The sequence below is a fragment of the Rousettus aegyptiacus genome, unplaced genomic scaffold (genome assembly GCF_014176215.1).
Source record: "Rousettus aegyptiacus isolate mRouAeg1 unplaced genomic scaffold, mRouAeg1.p scaffold_m13_p_3, whole genome shotgun sequence".
Classification (NCBI taxonomy): Eukaryota; Metazoa; Chordata; class Mammalia; order Chiroptera; family Pteropodidae; genus Rousettus; species Rousettus aegyptiacus.
In genome coordinates, this window is record NW_023416306.1 from 108,737,746 (window position 1) to 108,759,963 (window position 22,218).

General features: G+C 33.3%; 1 protein-coding gene across 5 annotated transcripts in view; it reads left to right on the forward strand.

The window, feature by feature from the left end:
• SLC12A6 (solute carrier family 12 member 6) overlaps positions 1-22,218 on the forward strand; it is an 83,205-nt gene that overhangs the window by 36,095 nt on the left and 24,892 nt on the right. For 4 of the 5 annotated variants that reach the window (XM_036218150.1, XM_016160809.2, XM_016160811.2 and 1 more), the window contains 6 exons: positions 8,166-8,210; positions 17,709-17,803; positions 18,780-18,911; positions 19,924-20,070; positions 21,450-21,504; positions 22,010-22,140. In XM_036218150.1, coding sequence (XP_036074043.1) covers positions 8,166-8,210; positions 17,709-17,803; positions 18,780-18,911; positions 19,924-20,070; positions 21,450-21,504; positions 22,010-22,140 — 605 coding nt within the window. The remainder of the gene's footprint in view (positions 1-8,165; positions 8,211-17,708; positions 17,804-18,779; positions 18,912-19,923; positions 20,071-21,449; positions 21,505-22,009; positions 22,141-22,218) is intronic. The other variant, XM_016160810.2, reaches the window with a different exon arrangement.

Here is a 22,218-nt window from a genome sequence, read left to right on the forward strand (position 1 = left end):
TTCTTTGTTGAGCAGGGAATCCTTTGTTGAATTATAGTTGTCCAACTTCTTGTAACTTTAAGGGGAGAAACTGGGAGGTCTCACACCACCATGTTGCTGATGTCACTGATTATGAGCTTTTTAATGTCAGAAAATCTCACACTATCCAACAGTTTGAGGTGTGTTTTAAACTTACCGACTTAAATTCCTGTTACTTGAATGGAGTCATTAATAAATTTGTACAGGGTCTATAGTGCAGACACTGCTGGGCAATACTACAGGAACTATTTTATCAAAACATCCCAAATCATATGTTAATGCATATTTAGACCAAACTATAAATGTATCAGACTTTGAAATAAGACGAGTGAATCAAATTATTATCATATGAATGTTCGATTTTAATTCAATGTGTAGATCAGTGCCAAGTGTTCCCTGTAGTACTTTTATATTTTTCCTTAGTACTATTGTATTGCAAAACATTTAAAGTTTAGAGTTTCAGGAAATATCACCAGTTATCTAAATACTAATTTTTACCATGATTTGTAGCACTGCAATTTTTATTATTTCTCTTGATCATTCCATGGCTCATCTCAATTTTCTTAAAGTTATCATTTAATGAGTATTTGCCATCTGTAATCCTCACAGTAATTTTCTGTGGTGTAGTATTATTCCTGTTACATAGATAGTAAATTAAGGCTGAGAAATAGTAAACTGTTTTCCCAGAGTTTCGTGAATAGCATATGGTAGAGCTAGGATCCCTCCAGGGCTTTATCTGCTTCCAAATCCTGTGTTCTCTTTTTACCATGCTTTATGTTTGCTCCAGGACAGCTGCACAGCTATCACGGGGCCTGTCTTCAGCACCATCATGCTCTTCTCCCAGTCTTCCACAACTGAGTAAATGGCATCTCTGTTCATCTAATTGCCCTGGAGAAAACTTTGACTCCTTTCTTTCTTTTCCACCCCATATCCTATTCATCAGCATGCTAATCTGTGAATCCTGACTTTGATACATATACAGTATCTGACTACCTCCTGTACTTTTGACTTGATCCAGACTACCATTATCTGTTCTTGGACCATAACAAAAACTTCGTTTCCTCCTCTACTTCCTCACTTGCCTCCTGCAATCTACTCATCAGAAACAGCTAGAATGATCATGTTAAAACAGATCAAAACGTTCCAGTGGCTTCCTAGCTCACTCAAAGTAAAATCAAAAGGCCTTACTATGTCCAACCACGCACCACCTGATTGGTGCTCTCTCCTCCATCACAAACATCCATCTCTTATCCCATGTCCTGTCACTTTTACGCTGCTGTTTTGTCTGGTGATGTGGCCTTACTCTTCATTGAACATGCCAGCATGCACCTGCTTCAGGGTCTTTGCATTGTTCTCTCTGCCTAGAATGTTTTTCCTGCAGATATTTAACTAAAGGGCTCATTTCAAATTTTGGTCAAATGTCACATGTTCGAGACACCATTTTAGACTCAGTATCTAAATTAGCACAAATCATCCGCCCACAAATCCTCTTTATTCTCTTACTCTGCTTTTTTTTTTAATATAACTCATCACTCTTGACATATAATATGGTACATTGTCTCTTCCTTTCAAACATGTAAGCTCTTGGATAGCAGGGATTTTGTTACTGCATTTCTAATAGAATAGTGTTTCACATATAGAAAGTGTTCAAAAATTTATCGAATAAATTAATGAAAATAACTACACATTTAAAGTAACATGGACATTATCTTTGCAAACTAACTCATGAGCTCTCCTTTCAGAAGATGTTATCACCATCTCAGCTTTTATCATCTTCACTACGGTCATTATCATACCTTTCTAAGATTTCTGCAGTGTACTCCTAATTGGTTCCCTGCCTCTGCTCTTGCTCCCTTCACAGCCCATTCTCCAGCCAGCAGCCTGCATCTTTTAAAAAGTTAATCAGACCTATCATGTTGCTATTTAAAACCTTACAGTTGTTTTACACCAGTTTTAAAGTAAAATTCACACTTTTTACCATGATCTGGAACACTACAACATGTATCTGCTACCTAATTTGCTAACCTGTTTTTTAAAACCACTTTCTTACTCACTGGGATACACATTAATGTTTCCTAGACATACCAAGCTTATTCCCATCTTAGGGTGTTTGTGTAACTACTCTGCCCTGATCAGTCTTTTCCAAGTTCCTCATGTCTGTCTCTTTTATATGCAAGTCTCATTCTAAGGATTATTCCCTCAGAAAAGCCTTCACTGTCCACCCAGTCCAAAACAGCATCTCCTTTTTAATTTTGGCTTATAATAAGTGTTATAAAGAAAATAATTGTGATTATTAATTTTTCTTTATTCTTTCTCTTGCCAAATCTGCACGAGTACAGGAAATTTGTCTTATTTATTGCTCTATCCTTAGCACATAGAACAATGTCTGGCACTTATTATTTACCCAACTATTTAAATGGATGGATGATTGAATAAAATGATAGAAGCTTTTTGATAGTCAGCTGGAGCACTTCATAAAGCTACAGAAGCTCAGGCTCCTCCCATGAGATCAAGTTTTTAGGGTTAGTTTTCTGACCCAATAATTTGTAGTTTAACTAATATTCTAGATGATTCTTTTGAGTAGGCAAATTTGGAAAATACTGGTTTAATGGAAATATTACAGAGTGAATGAATGAGTAAATGGGAATGATGATTCAGGGAGTTATCTTTTAACCTTAGTATATTGATATGAATTGGTTGAACATTTCCCAAAGTGTATACTCTAAAACACTAATTACACAAGAGATTTTATTTTAAAAAGTTATCTTTTCTGAGATATTAAGGAATGCCAAATATTATGTTCTTCTTTTGTAGATTAGCTAAGAAACCATTAGCTTATTGAAAGATCTTAGAAATTGTACATTATAGAAATCTACTTGGCTGTTAAATAGATTTGCCAAAATTAGTTACCATCCCTGCCCCAAACCATTTTCTCACCAAGTCCCTATTAAGATATTACAGAATGTTCACTGAGCACTAAGGATTATGCATTATACATGAAGTTCAGTCTGTGATTCAGTGGTACTACCACAACTTACTCCCTCCGTGGTTAGTTGTCTTCACAGATCCCTTACTTGGCAAGATAGTTTGAACCAAACTATAAATCCCAGCAGAAATTTTTTTTTTTTTTTGACAGAAGTAGACTCTAAATGTCTTTTTAAAAATTACATTCTTACTATATTAAAAATTCAAAGAAGGATCTTTCAACTCTCTTTTATGGGTTAAAACTAGAAACATGTTTAACTTTTTGTAAGTATTTGCTTTCATTGCCATCTTTCTGGTTAATTTCACTTTGCTGAAAATTGCTTGATGTTTTCACCCATTTACTTAAACCCAATTAATTACATGTAAGTTTTTCTAGGTCTATTTAATTTCATTGCAGCAAGTTCAAAATCTATATGAAGATAGGCTTTTCAGATTTTACCTTATTTCAACTGGTTTTACCTCTTCTAGTTTCCCATATAGAGAGGCAGAATCTAATGAATTTGTAATGTTAGAGTAATCATTTGGTTTCATCTTTTAATCATCTTTGCCAAATCTGAGTCAGATTTTTTCTTATGATGATGATGATGATGCTTCTTTGGTTTTATAAAAAGTCAGAGTCCCGAAAATTAGAAATATATTAAGACTGGTGATTTTAGGTATTTGGTATCCTGAAATAGTTTTCGTAGTACATCTAGATAACATAGACAGGAGTATGAAAAGGTAATTGTCCTGGTATATATATGCATGTGATCATGTCTACTTTTTCTAAACAGGCAACAGTTTTCACTATCGTGTTACTTAATGACATTATTGATTCTGTCTTTAATAAAGACAAACCTTCTACCCTGAATTTTAGATGCAGGATACAGGTTAGCCTTTATTTGCTTCAGATTCATTACCAAGTATGGTAGATGAAGTGATTATCAAAGGAAATTTAGAAAGAGACTATTGCTGTGGACAAACTAGGGAGAATAATAAAGCTTTTCATAAAAACCATTTTCAGAGGCAGTTTTGCAAGTGAATACCACCCACATCATTTTTCTCTGTTTTCCAAGGCACATGGCAAGAAACTAAATAAAATCTTCATTCCTTATCATTTACCTTGGAAAATTAAATAGAGTGAGCAAGTACCTATTTGTAAAAGTAGTATGTCATTACTGTTAACAAGGAAATATTTTCAGTTCACCTTTATGATTGCAGTTACTGTTGTGAAAGGTATGTTTCTGTTTTTTATTTGAACTACTATTTTGACTGGTAGAGTCTCACAGGCTTTTGGGTATAACCTGATTATATTATGATCTAGGAATACCTTTATTTAAGGCCATTGAAGAGTATAAACAGTTAACATTGGTAAATTTTTCCTATTACAGGAAGTAATTTGGTAAAATAAATGTCATTTTGAGAAATATTTAGGGACAAAACTCCCAATCTCAGGAAGACTTAGGCGTACCCTCACCAGTGACATAGGCAGGAAAAGTGTTAAATGGGAATGTTCGATATAGGACTCTAGAAGGGTGTCCAGATATAGAACAATGGTATCATGTTGACTGCACTCCATAATTTGGATTGCATACCCAGAATTTTCAGTTTAAGACAACTTATCAATTATGATTTTATAGGCATGCAAGTGAGCAGTACCACCATTTAGTGGCTTCATGAGTCAGTTTACTCCTAGATTTGTCCTTATTTCAACTTTTACATATATTAATGAAGCATCTGTAGGTTCTTAGGGGTTAATCTTCAGCTTATCAAATAAGATTGCCCCCCATTCCTTTAATTATAATAAATGAAAAACAGAAGTCTAAGCTAAACTTCTAGAGAACTATACAAAAGACTTATTTCTACTCATCTCAAAATAGGAAGGTGTTCAAAGGAAGAGTGCTAGGTTGGCTAGCAAATACACATATCACTTACGCCTAGCTCAGAAGGCAAAGAAGTATATTATACAGAAGGAGGTAATTCTTTTTAAGAAAAATGTCATTTATACTCCCACTTCTAAAATCATACCTACTCTGCCTGAGTAATCTGATACATTTTTCCATTTTTATTCATGGATACAGTCTGTGGAAATTCCAGATAATTCATTTTAGGCTATTTTACTTTGTTTTAGAACAAGAAAGTTAGAATTACAGAGTATTAAGAAACATAAACATAGATTCTCAAGACATCAAGACTATTTCTCTAACCTTTCTCATTTGGTGGTAGTGTGATGTGTCTCTGGCCACTCATTAACCCAGGGATTTGTCGTCTCAACTATAAATATTAAGATCCAAGGTTCTCAATTTTGTTCTGTCCTAGCAGATCTGAGAGATAAAGGCATTTCCATTAACGGCAGAAGCTGAGAATAAAAATCTTGAGAAAGAGTGTGTTAGTATAGTTCTAGGCAGACAAATAGAAGATGCTGGTGGCCCTTCCAACTTTTCCTTTAGGATCACTAGAGTAGATCTAGATGATGACAGAAGTTCTGGTTCTAAAATTCTATGTTTCTTTCTCTGCTCTTCTTTCCATATTATTATACACCTGCTTCTCTATAATGATGGGCCCAAATTTTCTCCTACATGAGAGAGAGGGATTAGGGAGATGGGGAGAGGAAAAAGATCTAATATATTAACTTACTATGGAACTGTTATTCCTACTTTGTCTTATGTGCAAGAACAACCTATATTCTTTTTTTACTTTCTACTTTTTTATTGAGGTATAACTGACATACAAACATTAGTTTCAGATGTACAACATGATTCAATATTTTCGCGTATTGTAAAATGATCACCACAATAAATCTAATTAACATCTGTCACCATATGTAGTTCTAGAATATATTTTCTCATGATGAGATAAATCCCGTTTTATCATGGTGTTTGATTCTTAAAATGTATTGTTGAATTTGGTTTGCTAATATTTTGTTGAAGATCATTGCATCTGTGTTCATCATGGCTGTTGGCTTGTGAGTTTCTTTTCTTGTGGTGTCCTCATGGTATCAGGGTAATGCTGACCTTGGAAAATGAGTTTGGAAGTAGTCCCTCTCCCAAACTCTTTGGAAGAGTTTGAGAAGGATTGTTATTTTTCTTTGAATGTTTAGTAGAATTCCCTAGTGAACTATATTATTTATTTAGATAGGAAATAAGACGAGTTTAAAGTGAAACTGGAAATTCATTTGCTGTTATGTTGGGGAAAATATGTTAGAATAGAAAAATTTGGAATTTCTCTTTTTCAAAACCAAATTAAGTATGAAAGTCTTCTAAAAATATATTTTAAAATGTACACATAGCATTTAACACTTTACTTATTGGAATCAGGTTTCTACTTTATTTTCTTCTTGATTAGAGTATATATACTACATATTCTAATATGTAGTACACATTAGTACATACATCAGAAACCAGAATTCGTTAAGTATTCTGATTGTTTCTGCCTAGGATGCTTGGTGTTAGATTTAATTAAATTATATATAATAAAAATCTATATTTGTAAACACCATCGAAAATATTATTCGAATTTTTTCTAAAACAGTAATTCTTAATCTTTTTGTACCTTGGACCTTTTTGGCATCCTGAAGCCTACAAATTCCTTTTCAGAATAATGTTTTTAAATGCTGCAATAATAGACACACACAAATATATACATATATTTACATACATATATAGGATTAAAAAGAACCCTATTACATTAAAGTACAATTATCAAAATATTAAACCTCTATTCTAATAAGTGTTTATCAATGCTTTGAATAAGACCTATCCACCATTCTACTAATTACCACAATTTCAAAGTAGTTTTGAACCCAAAAGATATTGAGATATATGCAGCAACTATAATGTGATATGAAAATATCTGATATCTATTATCGACAAAATCACAGGTACTTTTATGTGGTTTGTTGCCTACATTATAGAGGTTAGTGAAAATAAAATGGTGACTTTTTTCCCCAATGTTCACAGACACCCTCCCCCCAATCCCACCCCCAGTCTAAATTTTTTATTCCTCAGACACATTCCTGGAAGCCAGAGATGATCCTCTGTATCTAAAGAGACAATCTTTTAGAAAAATGGAGCTGAGTTTTTCCATATTTAGCCCTTAATGCTTTTCAAACCTTTAAACTAAACAAAGTAGTTGGTGATCGTCAATATGTCTTGCATTAAGAATTTCACTTATTGCCATTACTTTTATGGTAGATTACTGAAGAAATAAATTTTTGTAAAATCCAATTTAGTCATTTTATTTTAAAGTCAAAACAGAACATATCTGCTAATAGTTATGAGTGCTTTACTTATGTTGACTTTAGCTAATGTGGTCATATGTTATATTACTTTGTCATTAAAGAGACAATGTAATTCATGTTATAGGCCTGAATCATCCTTCTGCTTTATGAAACTAGTATCGTTTGGTCAAATTTGTGTGATTATTGTTTTATAAAACACAAAATCTAATGTTTTAATCATTTGTAAGTACACAGTTCATTGGCATTAATTGCATTCACAGTGCTGTGCAACCATTACCATATCTGTTTCCAAAATTTCTCATCACTCTAAACAGAAATTCTGTATTCATTAAGCAATAACATTCCATACCTATTCCGCCCAGCCCTGATAACCTCTAATCTACTTTCTGTCTCTATTTGCTTTTTTCAGATAAGTCATACAAATGGAATCATAAAATATTTGTCCTTCTGCATAGGCTTATTTCCCTTAGCATAATATTTTCAAAGTTCATCCATGTTGTAGCATGTACCAGAATTTCATTCTTTTTAACAGCTGAAAATATTCCATTATAAGTATATGTCACATTGTTTTATCTATTCATCTTTTGAAGAACATTTGGATTGTTTCTACTTTTTGACTATTTGAATAATGCCGCTATAAATATTGTCATACAACTAATCTGTTTGAGTCCTTGTTTTCATTTCTTTTGGCTATATATACCCTAGGAGTGGAATTACAGGGTCACGTGTTAATTCTGTTGTTTAACTTTTCAAGGAAGCATTGTCATTATTATGTATAATAGTTCCTTATATTTTTATTATTCTTTTATTTAATGTGTCTTGAGCACTTAAAATTTTTGTTTGTTTGTTTGTTTCCTTGGTTGACTTTTATTGCTGATTTTTAAGAAATTATTTGTTTTGGTCATTCATTTTTTCCTTTTCTTTTCAATTGTTTGTTTTTCAGACCCAAGTCAGAACTCCATCACAGGGGAACACAGCCAGCTGTTAGGTATAGTATTACTGTGGGGGTCGACTCTTTCTAAAGTCACTCTTTTCTTGCTTATACTAACAGACATTACTTACTTTTTAAATTCTATTTTCTTTCCCCTCTTTTTCTACTTCTCACCTTTTTTTCCTGCTGTTTCTATTCCCAACTTGATAAGTTTTAGGAAACTACTTTTGCAATTGATTGGTGCAACTCAATTTAGTTATAGTAAAAATAATTTTAGTACTAATACCAAGTTATTATGTTGTACATATGAAACTAATGTTGTATTGTTGATACCCCAAAAAAAGATAATTTTTCATGTTCTGTGGTTTAAAAAAATCTAATAATTGGAGCTTCTTTTTTTCTATAATTCTGAAAAGAAGATATAATACTCAATAATATCTTAGGCTTTGCAGCTACTTTGCCCTTTTTATCATTTTTCTTGGTCTTTTGATCAACTTCATTTTAATTACTGAAAGTACTTCATAAACAGCACGGCCTTAAACCATAGTAATTGATGTTCCAATTCCTTATCTGTGAAATAAATTATGGGATTGAATTGATTTCCTCTAGATATCACTTATTTAAGTTGCACTTAGCTTATAATTTGGCAAGAATTTCATAACATCTCTAAACTGATAAATTTTTAGAATATAAAAATAAAACATACCCAGGTGAGGAATTCAGACAATACAAAAAGTATATACTATAAAGAAAGTGAAAGTCATCCAGAGTATCTTCTCTCTGCCACCTCATCTCTAGTACCCCATGGTACTTGCTGTTGATCCTTCCTTGGGAATTATAGAAATTTTTAATTATACATTTTTATATTATATATAACTATATTTTTTTCCTTTTTTTGTCCATGGAATTATGTTATACAGATACACGTTCTGTGAATTTTTTTCACTTAACATTTTATCTTAAACATAGCAGTCCATAAAGATCTGCCTCATTTCTTTGTGTTCCTATGCTATAATTTTACTCAGCCATTTCTCTATTCTTGAGCATTTGAGTTATTTTCAGGTGTTTTACTGTTACAAATCTTATTGCAGTAAACATCTTGTACATATATACTTGAATTCTCATTGTCGGTATATATGTAGAATAAATTCTTAGTAGATGAATTCCTTGGTCAAAAGGTATCTATATTTTCAAAAATATACATCAACTTAAAGCCCCACCAGTAAGGAGTTTGGAGTCATACTCAGCTCCCTGTCATCAAAAGTAGGTATTATCTATCGTAAATTTTTTTCTTTACCTAATCAGTGAAAATGGCATCTCTAGTTTATATTCATACTTCTTTAATTATGAGAGAGGTTAAGTACTTTTAAATACATTAAGAGTCATTTTATGTGTGTATATCTTTTGGTTTGAGGCTTTTTTGTACATTGCTGAATTTTTAGCTGCTAGAGTGTATGCAGAGCAGGGGTAGAAAATATAAGCTATCAAAATGTACTAAGTAGGGAAAATACTTGTTTCCTTATTAAAGATTCAGAGTATTGCTTATAAAGAAACTGGGATACTCCTTTTCTGCTCTTTCAAGGTTGTTTCTGGTCATCTTATTCCTTTGAGTGAGTTTATGGTTTGGAATAGCACCTGATACCCTAGGCACGAAATAGATATTAGTTAAGTAAATGGTTAGACGTAAACATATAGCTAGAAATCTGATCACCAGGGTTCTAGCCTCATGGTATTGGGGTTGTCACCATTCTCTTTTTTATACTTTTATATTGGATAGGTTGTTTAACTATTCAAAATTAGTTTTCTCTATAGAAAAATTTCATATTTAGATCAGGAATGGTTAAGATTTCATTGAAATATTTTACCATATTATGAAAAGAGTATTTCCCTCTAAACTATTAAATTGCTTCTGTCTCTAATACATGCCTGATAGGAAAAGAAGCTTGAGAGTGTATTCCATCGTCTGGCCAGGAACATGTGTGTAATGGAAGTAGAGAAGGATTTACCTAATGAAATGTACAGTTGGGGGAGTTGGTACTGTTCCAATATAACTAAGCTGGATTTTTTTTCCCCCCAGCTAAACACTTACAGTAAAAGGTAGCAGACAAATTGTAGGCAAAAAGATACATTATGTGATTGTGAAGGAAAGGTTTTCTTAGTCAGTCTTAGTTAAAAATCCTAATAGTATTTGCAAAGAGACTACTTCAGACATTAATCTCATTTGGCAACCTACAATTGCATTTAATTTTAAACAAACCTGGGAATTTATCCAGATTCTTCTGGCCAGATTCTCTAGTAGTCCATTTGCTATCCTGGGCTCTCTCTCTCAGGTTCATTAGGTCAGATTATATTCTCCTCCTTCTTTTTTCCCCATGCTTTTTAATAACTACCATCTTTTGTCTTCCACTTTAAGTATCTTTGTTTAACAGCCTCAAAATCCTTAAAAGACTGGTTTATTTTAAAAATTGTGTTTGCAAAAGAGTAAAAGATGACATTTTGTTATATTTTCTAATTATCTTATAGTTCCTAAGAAAAAGCATTGATAGCTTGAATTAAAATCTTGCCAGTAAAAAAACAAAACAATTTAGGATAATTTGGCTTGCCAGTAAAAAAACAAAAACAATTTAGGATAATTTGGCTTAGTAGGTGAAAAACTGGTTCAGTTGCCTTGCCTGCTGAATAGATTTATAATAGCATTTTCCAGACCTTCTAAATGTGTTTCCTTTCAACAGGGTGCAGCTATTTCAACAGGGTGCAGCTATTTCAACAGGGTGCAGCTATTTTCATGTACCTACTGCTCCCACTGACTCATCAGATCTCTTGCAAAACTCAGGGTCAGGCTGAGGAGATATTTGAAAGGGTGAAACTGCTCTTGTGATAAAGAAGCTATGTGCTTAAGATGTATAATCTTTCTCTTTTTCTCTTGCTCTGTGTGTGTGTGTGTGTGCGCGCACGCGTGCGTATGTGTGTGTAATTTCCAATTTAAAAAAATTTAGGGAATAAGGAAATGAGCAGTGGTCCTTGGCATTTTTACAAATTTTACCAAAATTTCAAGGAAAAATAATTCTACTCTTTTACAGTTTTCTCAAGGAATAGATAAACAAGTAAACATTCCCCAACATTCCTCAGTTTGAGCCTTGTATAACTTTGATACCAAAACTAAATAATGTCAATAAGAAAAGTATAGGTTCGTTTTATGAACGCAGATATATATGCCTTAAACAAAATATTTATAATCTAAATCAAGCACTATATTTTAAAAATTGCCCCATGACCAATTTGGGTTTCTACTAGAAAGACATGATTGATTTACCATTAAAAATCAATTTATGTAATTCAGTATATTACCAGATTAAAGGAGAAACACCTTATAATCTTAGTAGATGTAAAAAAAACAAAACAAAACAAAACATCCGATTTGAAACATATCCAGTATTTAAATTCACGAGTTCATAATGATACTTAAAAAAACTAATTGGTCACCAGTGGAGTATTTTAGTAACCCAATTCATTATTCTGATAATTGGTCAACAGAAAGAATGAAGTATTTATTTTGCCTTTTACTATACAAGTGGATAACCAAATAGGATATTGGAAGGAATGTCTCTATAAAAGTATTTCAGCTAATAAGTGAAAGAATAATAATAATAGAATCAGAATATCACCATTTGTAAACCCTCATAAATTAGTGGATCTAGGCATTAATCATCAACAGTTGCTCGTATCTCAAAAAGAAAGACAACCAGATTATATGTACTTCCTGATAGAAGATCAAAATACCTTTACAAAGGAGTTTTCCTCCCTTTCTCACCTACAAGTACTAAATGTGGTTAAGCTGCTAGACTCAACTACCAGTTGACAGGATATACGAAAAAAAAAAAAAAAGTTAAACATCACACGAATGCCATCATCAAAATTCAAACCATCAGAAGCTACTAAAGAAATGACAGTTTCTTCAACGAATAAATTACAAAAAGAAAGAGAAAGCAAAAGACTTAAGAGATACAGCAGCCAATCATAATGTGTGCCTCCTGTTTGGCTACTGATTAAAACAAACTCTAAAATCAAAAACATAGTTTGTAACTTTTGAGACACCCTTTCATGTTCACATAGTCACATAATTCAAACTCAAACCTATGCCAAGGGAAATCAAGTACATTTACTGCTCCTGCTTAACTCACATCAGCGAATGGCCATTTAAAAAAGATCAGAAGGCTAAGGGAAGAATCTGAGACTTACTGCAAGCACACACTGTAGTGTAAGTGGTAATCGACAGAAGCAACATTAAAGTAACAGCACAACAATAATGTTTTTATAAAGAGCAAAACATTTTGGTATACCATGTTTCTGTTTACAAAAAAAATGTATACCATAAAAAATAGAAATCAAATCTTCAGTAGAACCAATGGCACTCCTGTCAGTTTTCATTTGAATTTTACAGTGAAACACCAATAAGTTTCACAGTAATACCAGCATTATTTGGATAGTAAAATGAGAAAAAAAGAAACATAATAGTGATCTGACAAGCTGTTTAATTGAAAGCATTACTGAGGCCAGTCTCAGTAGGTATTCTCCAAAAGAATCTTCTTCGGGCCCTGAAACAATCCTAGCATATGGATTCTGTTCTTAGTTCCTGCAGAGTAAGGCTGTTTGCTGTTCAGAAATTCTAGAACTCTCATTCTGTTTGGAATTTCCTGGGATCACAGTAGTGACCCAGACATCTGAAGGCTGTACGTCTGAAGTAGCATGATTTCCCACCAAGATATTCAGACTGAGAGAATTCAGCCATGTCTTCCAGTATAACCACGCCTGGTTTTATGTGTAATTGATCCATGCCTATCAATTAACCACTCCTAATGAGAATTTTGTTCTTTGCCTGATTGATCAAGACCTCTAGGGGACCCCACCTCTATAACATCACTACAACTAGACCTTGGGTAGGACAATCTTGGATGTATCACCAGTCTCACAAATGTAGACAGTCTCTAGGAACATTCTTCCACCCTTAAAAAAATTAGGCAAGTAAATGAAAGTTGGGCCAGAAACAGCCAAGACCAGAATGTCTGAAAGTTAAAAGGTGGTTGCACTTGAAACTTGAAACTAGAAGGGCCCCAAATGTAGATAGATATATCAGGACTGGAGCCAGAGATGCTGGGAGGTAGCTTGGACCAGCAGGATGGGGCAGGAATATTCTGAGGCCAGATTTTTATAGCAACAATTTTGTAAGGCTGTCGAACAGCAGGGAAAGGACATTTAATCAAAAGACACATAGTGTTAGTTATTATCTTTTTCCTTCTATTGTGTTAGGATTTATTTTGCTGTCTTTCTAGCTTCCTAAAATAGGTACTTAGCTCATATAATTGTCATTCTTTTTACTACACTAATGTAAATTTTTAAGACAATAGCTTTCCTTTGAAGTGCTACTTTTGTGGAACCTATAAGTTTCAATAAGTGGTGTTTTCATAGTCATTCAAATTTTTAAAGTATTTTAATCTTCAATTCTTGAATTGTTGAGCAATGTTTTTTTTCAATTTCTAAATTTGCGAGGATTTTAAAATTTTATCTTTTTATAATTAAATTCTTAATTGTTTTTATAGGTCAAGATCATGGGTCATATTATACTTTGAAATTTATTCAATCTGAAACCTAGTAAATTTTTATAAATTTATAAATTTTCCATGTATGTTTGATTAAAATGTATATTCTTTGATTTTGGATGCAGACCTCTATGTTCATTGAGTGAAAGTTATTCATTGTATTATTCAAGTTTTTTTATCCTCACTTATTTTGTCTGATTTATCTATCAATTATTAGGAGAAATATATTTAAAATCTCCATGTGTGATGGTCAATTTATCAATTTCTCACTAGAGTTCTATCCATTTTTGCCTCAAATATTTTAAGATATGGATGGATGTTGTAAGCAGCCTCTTCAGTTGGCTCCCAGTGCTCCTTTCTTCCTGTGTTCATTCCCTCGTGCGATCCTTTCCTCTTTGAGTGAGTGCCGGACTTAATGACTCCCTCTAATTAATAGAATGTGGCAAAAACTATGTCACTTTCAAAAGAAGATTATAAAAAGATGGTGACATCTGTCTTGCACTCTCTCCCTGGCTCTCTCTGATGGCTTGCTTTGAGGGAATCTAGCTGCTGTCAGCTGTCCTATGGAAAGGCCCACATGGCAAGAAACCAAAAGAGGTTTTTGGCCAACAGCCTGAAAAGGAATGGATCCTGCCAAAAATGATGTGGGTGACCTTGGAAATGGATCTTTCCAGGCAGATACTTGATTGGTGCTTCATGGGAGACTATGAAGTAGAGGGCCCAGCTAAGCCATGCCCATATTCCTAACCCACACAGACCATGGTAAAATAAGTGTGTGTGGTTGAAGCCACTAAATTTGGGAGTAATTTGTTACACAGAAAGAGATAACTAGAAACAATAGATGTATGTTTAAAATCGTTATAGTTCTTGGTGAATTAAACCTTTGGTTATGTGATTACCTTCTTGTCCCTAATAAAGTTTTCCTCTTAAAGAACAGTCTATCTGATAGTAATGAAACTATATGAGCTTTCTTTTGGTTAGTACTTGCCTGATAAATCACTTTACTTTCAGCCTTTGTATTACGTCTCTTGTAAACAGAATGTACCTGGATTTTGTCGTTTGATCCAGTCTGTCGATCTTCATGTTTTAACTAGTGAATTTAGTTTATTTGCATTATAATTATTAATATTATGATATATTTAAACCATTCTGTCATCCTAAATTATCCTTTTCCCACTTTTACTGCTTTTTAAATCCTTTCTTACTTAAAAAAAAAAAAAAAAAACTTGTCCCACAAATAAAGGAAATAACATTAGCTCAGTGTCACTACCTCTCCCTGGCCACAACCTCCATCCATTATGTTGTTATTATCTAGAATAGCTCAATGGGAAAAGGAAAGATTATTTGGTAAATATATATAGAACTGTCTTTTTGCTAACTACATGGCCTGGTTTCTTCCTATCTTTCTAACTGTTCTGTCCTTTCCTCACTCTACTTCAGCCTTGTTATCTATTCTATTTTATAAATCCATTCAGGTTATTTCTCTTTTAGGATCTTTTAAAATTGGTGGTCCCTCTGCCTGATATGCAGCCTTTTCCTGACCACCTTATGCCAAGTGTATGCTACAGCCAGCTCATACCAGCTCATGAGAGCCAATTGTATGTGTCTTCTCCCAAAACCATGTTCACTGACTTCATATTAGTCATTTGAAATTAGCATGTGTGAGTATTTACACCACAGAAATTAGCAAATACTAAAAATCAGTATTTTTTGTTTTTAAATTCTGGAGAGTCTGCTTACCAGCACACCAGTGTTTTTACTTGAAGTCCTTCCCCTCCCCAGTCATAATCTATCTCAGTACCTATTTCATTGAACTTATTGCTTCTTGAAATGTCTTTTTTTGTTTTTTGTTTTTTTGTTTACTTATATTCCGTCTTCTTTTACTTCAGTATGCTAACAGTGAAAACAGCATCTTTAACTGCTTGTCCACTGCTATATCTCCAGGGCTTAGAATACTGCCCAGCACATCATAAGAACTTAATAATAAATACTCGTTGAATTAATTGAATAAATGAATAACTCAAAAGTGATCATTTTAAGCTGTGTCATTATTCTCTTTAGAATTTTCTGGAACCATTAAAGAGAGGGAAAGACTTAATACTTTTCTTTGTTTTTATAACTTTTATTATGGAAATTTCCAAAGGTAAAGAAAAGTAGATAGAGTATCATAATAATGAACCTTTATAAACCCATTACTCAGTTCCAATAATGTTTTCAACTCCCACTTAACATTTTTCTAGAATATTTTGAAGAAAATGCCAGACATCAGATGATTTTTGTTACCCTTTAAAAAAATTAATAACCAGTTCATATTTAAATTTCTGATTGTTTAACAATGTTTTTTACATTTGATTTGTTTGAGTTAGAATTCTAACAAGTTTCACACCTTGCAATTGGTCAAGTGATCTCTTGTCACTTTTAATTTGTAAGAATTCACCTTTTTTAGTTCATGCTATTTATTTGTTGAAGAAATTAGATTCTTTGTCATGTAAAATTTGCTACATTCTGAATTTCATGATTGCATCTTTGTGGTGATGTTTAACATGTACCTCTATTTTCTGTGAACTGGCAGTTAGATTATAAAGGATTAGATTTAACTTTTTTTTTTTTTAGAGTAAGGATACGTCATAGGTTGCACAGTGTCCTTTTCATTGTATTACATTAGGAGATTGTGTTGTCCTGCTTTTAATGATGTTAAGACTGATCAGTGGATTCCAGATCACCCTGACCCATCTATTACAATGTTCTGCTTGAGCCTTTCACCTAATGGTTTTAGCAACCATTGATTGTGTTTGCCTAGATCTGTTATTTCATTAGTGTTTGAAAATTGCTGAATTTATTTTATAATGAAGAAATTTTATTTAGTTACCCTGAAGTACATTTGGTATAGGAAAGGCAGGATAATTGCTTGATTCTTTCTATTTATTATATTTCAGAGTTAACAATGGTTGTTTTTTTTTTTTTAAAGCAATCGCAAAAGTGACTAGATTTTAGAACTATCATTTTGGGTATTTCACATATTTGCATTTCAATTCATTACATTATTTATTTTTAGTGTCATATTATTCCATTTTTAGCCAGTAGGAACCCCTTCAATTTGGCTTTTCAGTCCTTGGCATGACCTAGTTATTTTAATAGCTTGTTGCCTATTTCCAGAGCTCATCTTACATAAATTTAAGGTTATAGAATTTAAATTAATTTCTTTAATGTTTATACTAGTATCTGTTTCCTAGGTATTTAAAATCTTAGTTCTAAATGACATTTACATATTTTTTATTTTTTTTGTTTCTCTTCTACCAGACAATTGTAATTGTATAACTTGCACAATAAAGAATCAAAGTTAAGGAAGTGCTCAAACAACACAAACACTACTGTCTTATGGAGTCCAGACTGTTTTTGTTTTTGTTTCTTTTTTTTTTTTTCATAGCCAGTTCACCAAATTCTTGTGGGGTGCCTCTTTTAACATAAAAAATACATGGCAAGTGTTTGTACAAAAATAGTCCTTGGTTAAATAACCAAGTGTCATTTACAAAAGGCCAAATAGCCCTGGAGGCAGAGAGCTTTTACTGCCATTATCAACAGCAACAGTATGGAAAGTAGCCCATGTCTAGCACAGTATTAAGTAGGTACTCAATAAGTATTCTTTTTTTTTTTTTTCAACCTAGATTTGGATGACTTCAAAAGACCCTACTACACTAGTATCCTAAAAGAATAGTGTTTCCCGAAGTTTTCACATTGTTAAAAGGAATAACCTGTGTTTACTTCTTAGAGATTTGTGTTTTTACTCTTGGAGAGGGAGCTGTGTTCTCCAAGCAATACTGATTGAGCTCTTCCACTCTCAGATTAAAATCTGTATATGAAAATGGGTTCTGTTATTTCAGAGAAAACAGACAGTTATGTGGTGCTGGTGTATCTTCAATACCAAAGAGAAACTAACTTGGTGTACTTTTTTCCCCAGATGATGGGCATAAGAAAGCTCGAAATGCTTATCTCAATAATTCCAATTATGAAGAAGGAGATGAATATTTTGATAAAAACTTGGCACTCTTTGAGGTAATATTTGGGAGAAAACTAGGACAGATTTTAGAAACAGAGATTTTAAGATAGCTGTTTTCTGTTCCATTAAGTTTAAAACAGTACAGGCTGGATAATTTAATAACTAATTGTTAAAATACAATACTTATAACTTGCCAGTCTATATAATATAATACTAATTAATGAGTACTAATTAAATTTATATGAAATAAAGACGAGGAATGTTGACATTGCAGGCATATAGAGAACTTTGCTATCTAATTCAGCTCGGATTTAAATGTCTACTTTGGAATTATCTTCAAAGTATAAAGTAGTATATTTTTCAACTGTATGTTTGGGCAGACTGTAATTTACCTTCAAACTGCTAACCAAAAATCAATGTAGGAAGCAGACTGCCAGATTCAGAGGACTTGTGTGCCTTATCTCAGCCCAGTTGTTGAGAGGACCCTAGTTTATTCCAGCACTGCTTTTGTTTGGCTTTGGACAATGATCTGAGTGCCACTTCTTTCAGTGTGCCTGTTTTTTAAATGATTTGATATTTTCTCTCAAGCTTCCTTTAAGAAAAGGTGTGAGGTGACTATTTAGTTCAGTCACAAAAGTTTTTCATTGACCTATCCATTCATAGTGATATAAGTAATAGCCGTAAGTGTTAGTAGAATGTTAATAGCCTAAAGAAAGAGGGTGCTATGGTTAAAGATCCTATTATCAATGTTGTCTATAACATTTCAGCCGTCTGTAGAGGCCAGTAAGCTATTAGTTAAGCTATTAGAATCATAAAACTTTTCGCTTAAGCATTTATAAGGATTCATGTAGCACTGATTAAATATAATATTTTAATGGAGGGGATAAAGTCTCATTGATAAATTTTCTTAAAATATTTACCTGTGAAATATTTTCTCATTTACTTTGCAATTTTCTGGTAAAGTGCTCATTTTGATGCTTATTTTTAATGTTTTCTTTGTTACTCATTTCTTCCATACTTCTGGTTTTATAGGAAGAAATGGACACCAGACCAAAGGTGTCCTCTCTCCTCAACCGCATGGCCAATTACACTAATCTGACCCAAGGAGCAAAGGAACATGAAGAAGCAGAGAATATCACTGAAGGGAAAAAGAAGCCCACCAAGGTGAGACGTTAGAAAACATGGGTAAATAAGAAGAGCCCTATATATAAGAAAGGAGGAAATAGCCAGGGCATCACTCTACGCTCAGTAACTAATGAATGCTTGATGTATACCAAACACTGTTCTGGGTACTGGGGTCATAGCACAAACATAACATATGGTGTTCTGCTGTCATGTAGTCTAAATTTTAGTGTGGACACCCAGTCCTTAAGATATTTTAACTGTGTTAAAGTATGTAACATATAAAATGTTGATAAATGCTCTAAGAAAAATATAAGCAGATTAAAGAGGCTGAGACTGGCTAGCAAGAAAGTCAGGGCAGAGGACATTGCTCTTTTAAAGAGGTTGGTCAGGGGAAGCCTATCTGATAGGGTGATATTTGAGCAGAGTCCTAAATAACATGAGGGAGTTATAGCCAGGAGAAGAGCATTCTAGCAAGAGGGAAGAGCATTTCAAAAGAAGAGTGTTCATACTTATCTCCTCATGCTATCTCTTTGTTGAGAAGTTGTTGAGTTTTTGAAAGACCAAATACCAAGTCTTTTCTCTAAATGAAATTATGAAACAATATTACAAGTTAGCTTTCTGATTTTTCTGGGGTAAAAAAAGTGACCCTCTGATCTTTATTTTACCAACGACTATAAAGGATTTATACCAAATTCCGAAGATCAAGCCATTATTTTATTTTTAGATGAGAAGAGAAAGCTAACAGCTTTGAACAACAGAAAATTTTAAGTTATTGAGGTATACTTAAAAGTTTGTTTGTGGTCATATGCCTATGTGAAAACATGTGGGGACCTATGAAACAAAAATGTATAGCTCTAGAAATAATAAAAGATATTTATAAGATAGGGATTTTATATGTGCCTTTTTAAAGATATTGCTTAAACTTATTATCTGTGCTTTGAGATTAATATGGTAGTTGGCAGTGAATTTTCATATGAAAGTAAAGGAATAAAGATATCTCTTTTAGTTAGCTGTCTAATTTTTTTTTTTTGGTCAACATCTTTGTTTCCAGACTCCCCAGATGGGTACCTTCATGGGCGTCTACCTCCCGTGTCTTCAGAATATTTTTGGAGTGATTCTGTTTCTACGCCTTACCTGGGTAGTGGGCACAGCTGGAGTTCTTCAAGCCTTTGCAATTGTTCTTATCTGCTGCTGCTGTGTAAGTCCTGAGGTGGCTCCTGGAGATCACCTAGAACTTTGCGAGCACTCAGGAATTTATGCAGTTGACCTCTTTGGGAATAAAACAGAAACTACTAAGGAAAGAATCATTTCAACAAGAGAGATTATTTTGATATTAAAACTGAAAAGATTTTCAATTATTTAGTGTCAGTAATTCACTGTTTATTATCTATAATGCAATGTACTAGAAATTATAATGGAGGATTTCTCCAGAAAGTTGAAGATATAGCCTACCAAGGATTCAGAATACAAACTATTTGAGCCTTGTAGCACCAAAGTTGTTAACAGAAAATGTTAGAAAATGAGATGTAGTACTCCAGCATAGTGTTGAGAAACAAAACTGATTATTGTTTGGAGGTGAAGAATATGTGTTTTGTTTTGAAGTGTCATCCATTATCTCTTCCCCAGAAATTCAGATGTTTTTTCCAGGTCTTCTCTCCACCATACTGAGAACATTTTGTTCTTCCTTTAAATTCCTTTCATCCATGTTTTCCAACCACATCTGTCAATTCTATTATAAGTTGAAAGATTAGTTTTTAGTTACTATTTTATTATTCAACTATCGACTGAACTTTTTTATTACTATTACCATTATACCCCCCATGTTCATTATGCTCAGCTCAGTACTATACAAAGCCGGGTAAACAGTCATAGTCCAATCATTAACAACTTAAAATTAATGGTACCATGATTTTTTTTTTTTCAGTTTCTTAGTTTTGAAACTTCAGGTCCTTGTTTGGCTCCCTGATTGCTTCTCACGTATGATCAGCTACCAAGGTCAATCATGTCTCCCTCTGAAATCTCTTACATTTAACCTTTTCTTTGTATTTCCACTACTACCACTGCAGTCCTTACTTCTCACTGAACTACTATAATAGCCTACTAACAAGTCACTCTGCCTCCACCTACTCCCTCTCTGCAGTCCATTCTATATTCTGCTACCAGGTAATGTTTTTAAAATACAGTGTTTATGAGCTCAGAGGTCTTTCATGGTTCCCTTCCTTACTGAATATTGTTCTTGTTATTATAGCCAGTCTTTAATCAGTTTTTAACCTGTTTTTCAAATTATTTTAACTAAAAGATCCAGGGAGAGATCAGTGGTCCTTAATAGCACCTAACCTACTGATTATGATGTAGGGGCATTTTCACAGAATACTCCAGTTAATAGTAGTCTGACTAGTATACTGAATTGAACCACATCATCTCATTTTCATACCAATTAGGTATGACAGACAACACCCTCCATAAAAGTAGATAGAGGTAAATGTTTGATAAGTGCTCTGACATCCAAAGAGGGGAAAGTAGTACAGAAATGTCCTCTTTATATAGTAACAACTTCTTCCTTCCCTTTCTTTACAGACAATGTTGACTGCTATCTCCATGAGTGCCATTGCGACTAATGGAGTGGTGCCAGGTTAGTAGGCTAAGATCGGACTCCCAGGATTGTCAATAATTTCTGTATGTTTATGTTGTAAAGCCAGAGGTGCAAACTTCCAAGGAATAGAATACTATTTAATCTGTTGGCCATAGACACTATTACTATTTGATTTTAGGATACCTTTTTAAAATGTTCTTTGTGTTTCAGAGTCTTTAATTTCCATTGCATTCTTAGCTTCTTTTATAGTTAGAGTATAATTTATTTGGCTCTTTTATATCTGCAATAAATATTCTCTGTTATTTTTTTAATACTGACAAATTGTGCTGCTTCTTGTGGAGCATTAGTTGTGCAGTATATCCTGCTATATAAAGGTTTCATCTTTTACTTCCCACTAGCAAATCTGCTTTTAATCACATTCAGCATTTTCAAAAACCTGAAAAATTTAACCATAATGTATATTTTTATCCTTCTTATGATTTGTTTACATTTTTCTTACTAATATGCTTTCTTTATCCTGATCACCTTCTACTTTGTCTTTTAGCTGGGGGCTCATACTTTATGATTTCCAGGGCACTGGGCCCAGAGTTTGGTGGGGCTGTTGGCCTCTGCTTTTATCTTGGTACCACGTTTGCAGCAGCCATGTATATCCTTGGTGCCATTGAAATTTTTCTGGTGAGTAATGACTTAATTGTGTTCTGAAGTGTAAAAAATAGGTAGATCTGAATTTACTTTGTTCTATGATATCAAAGC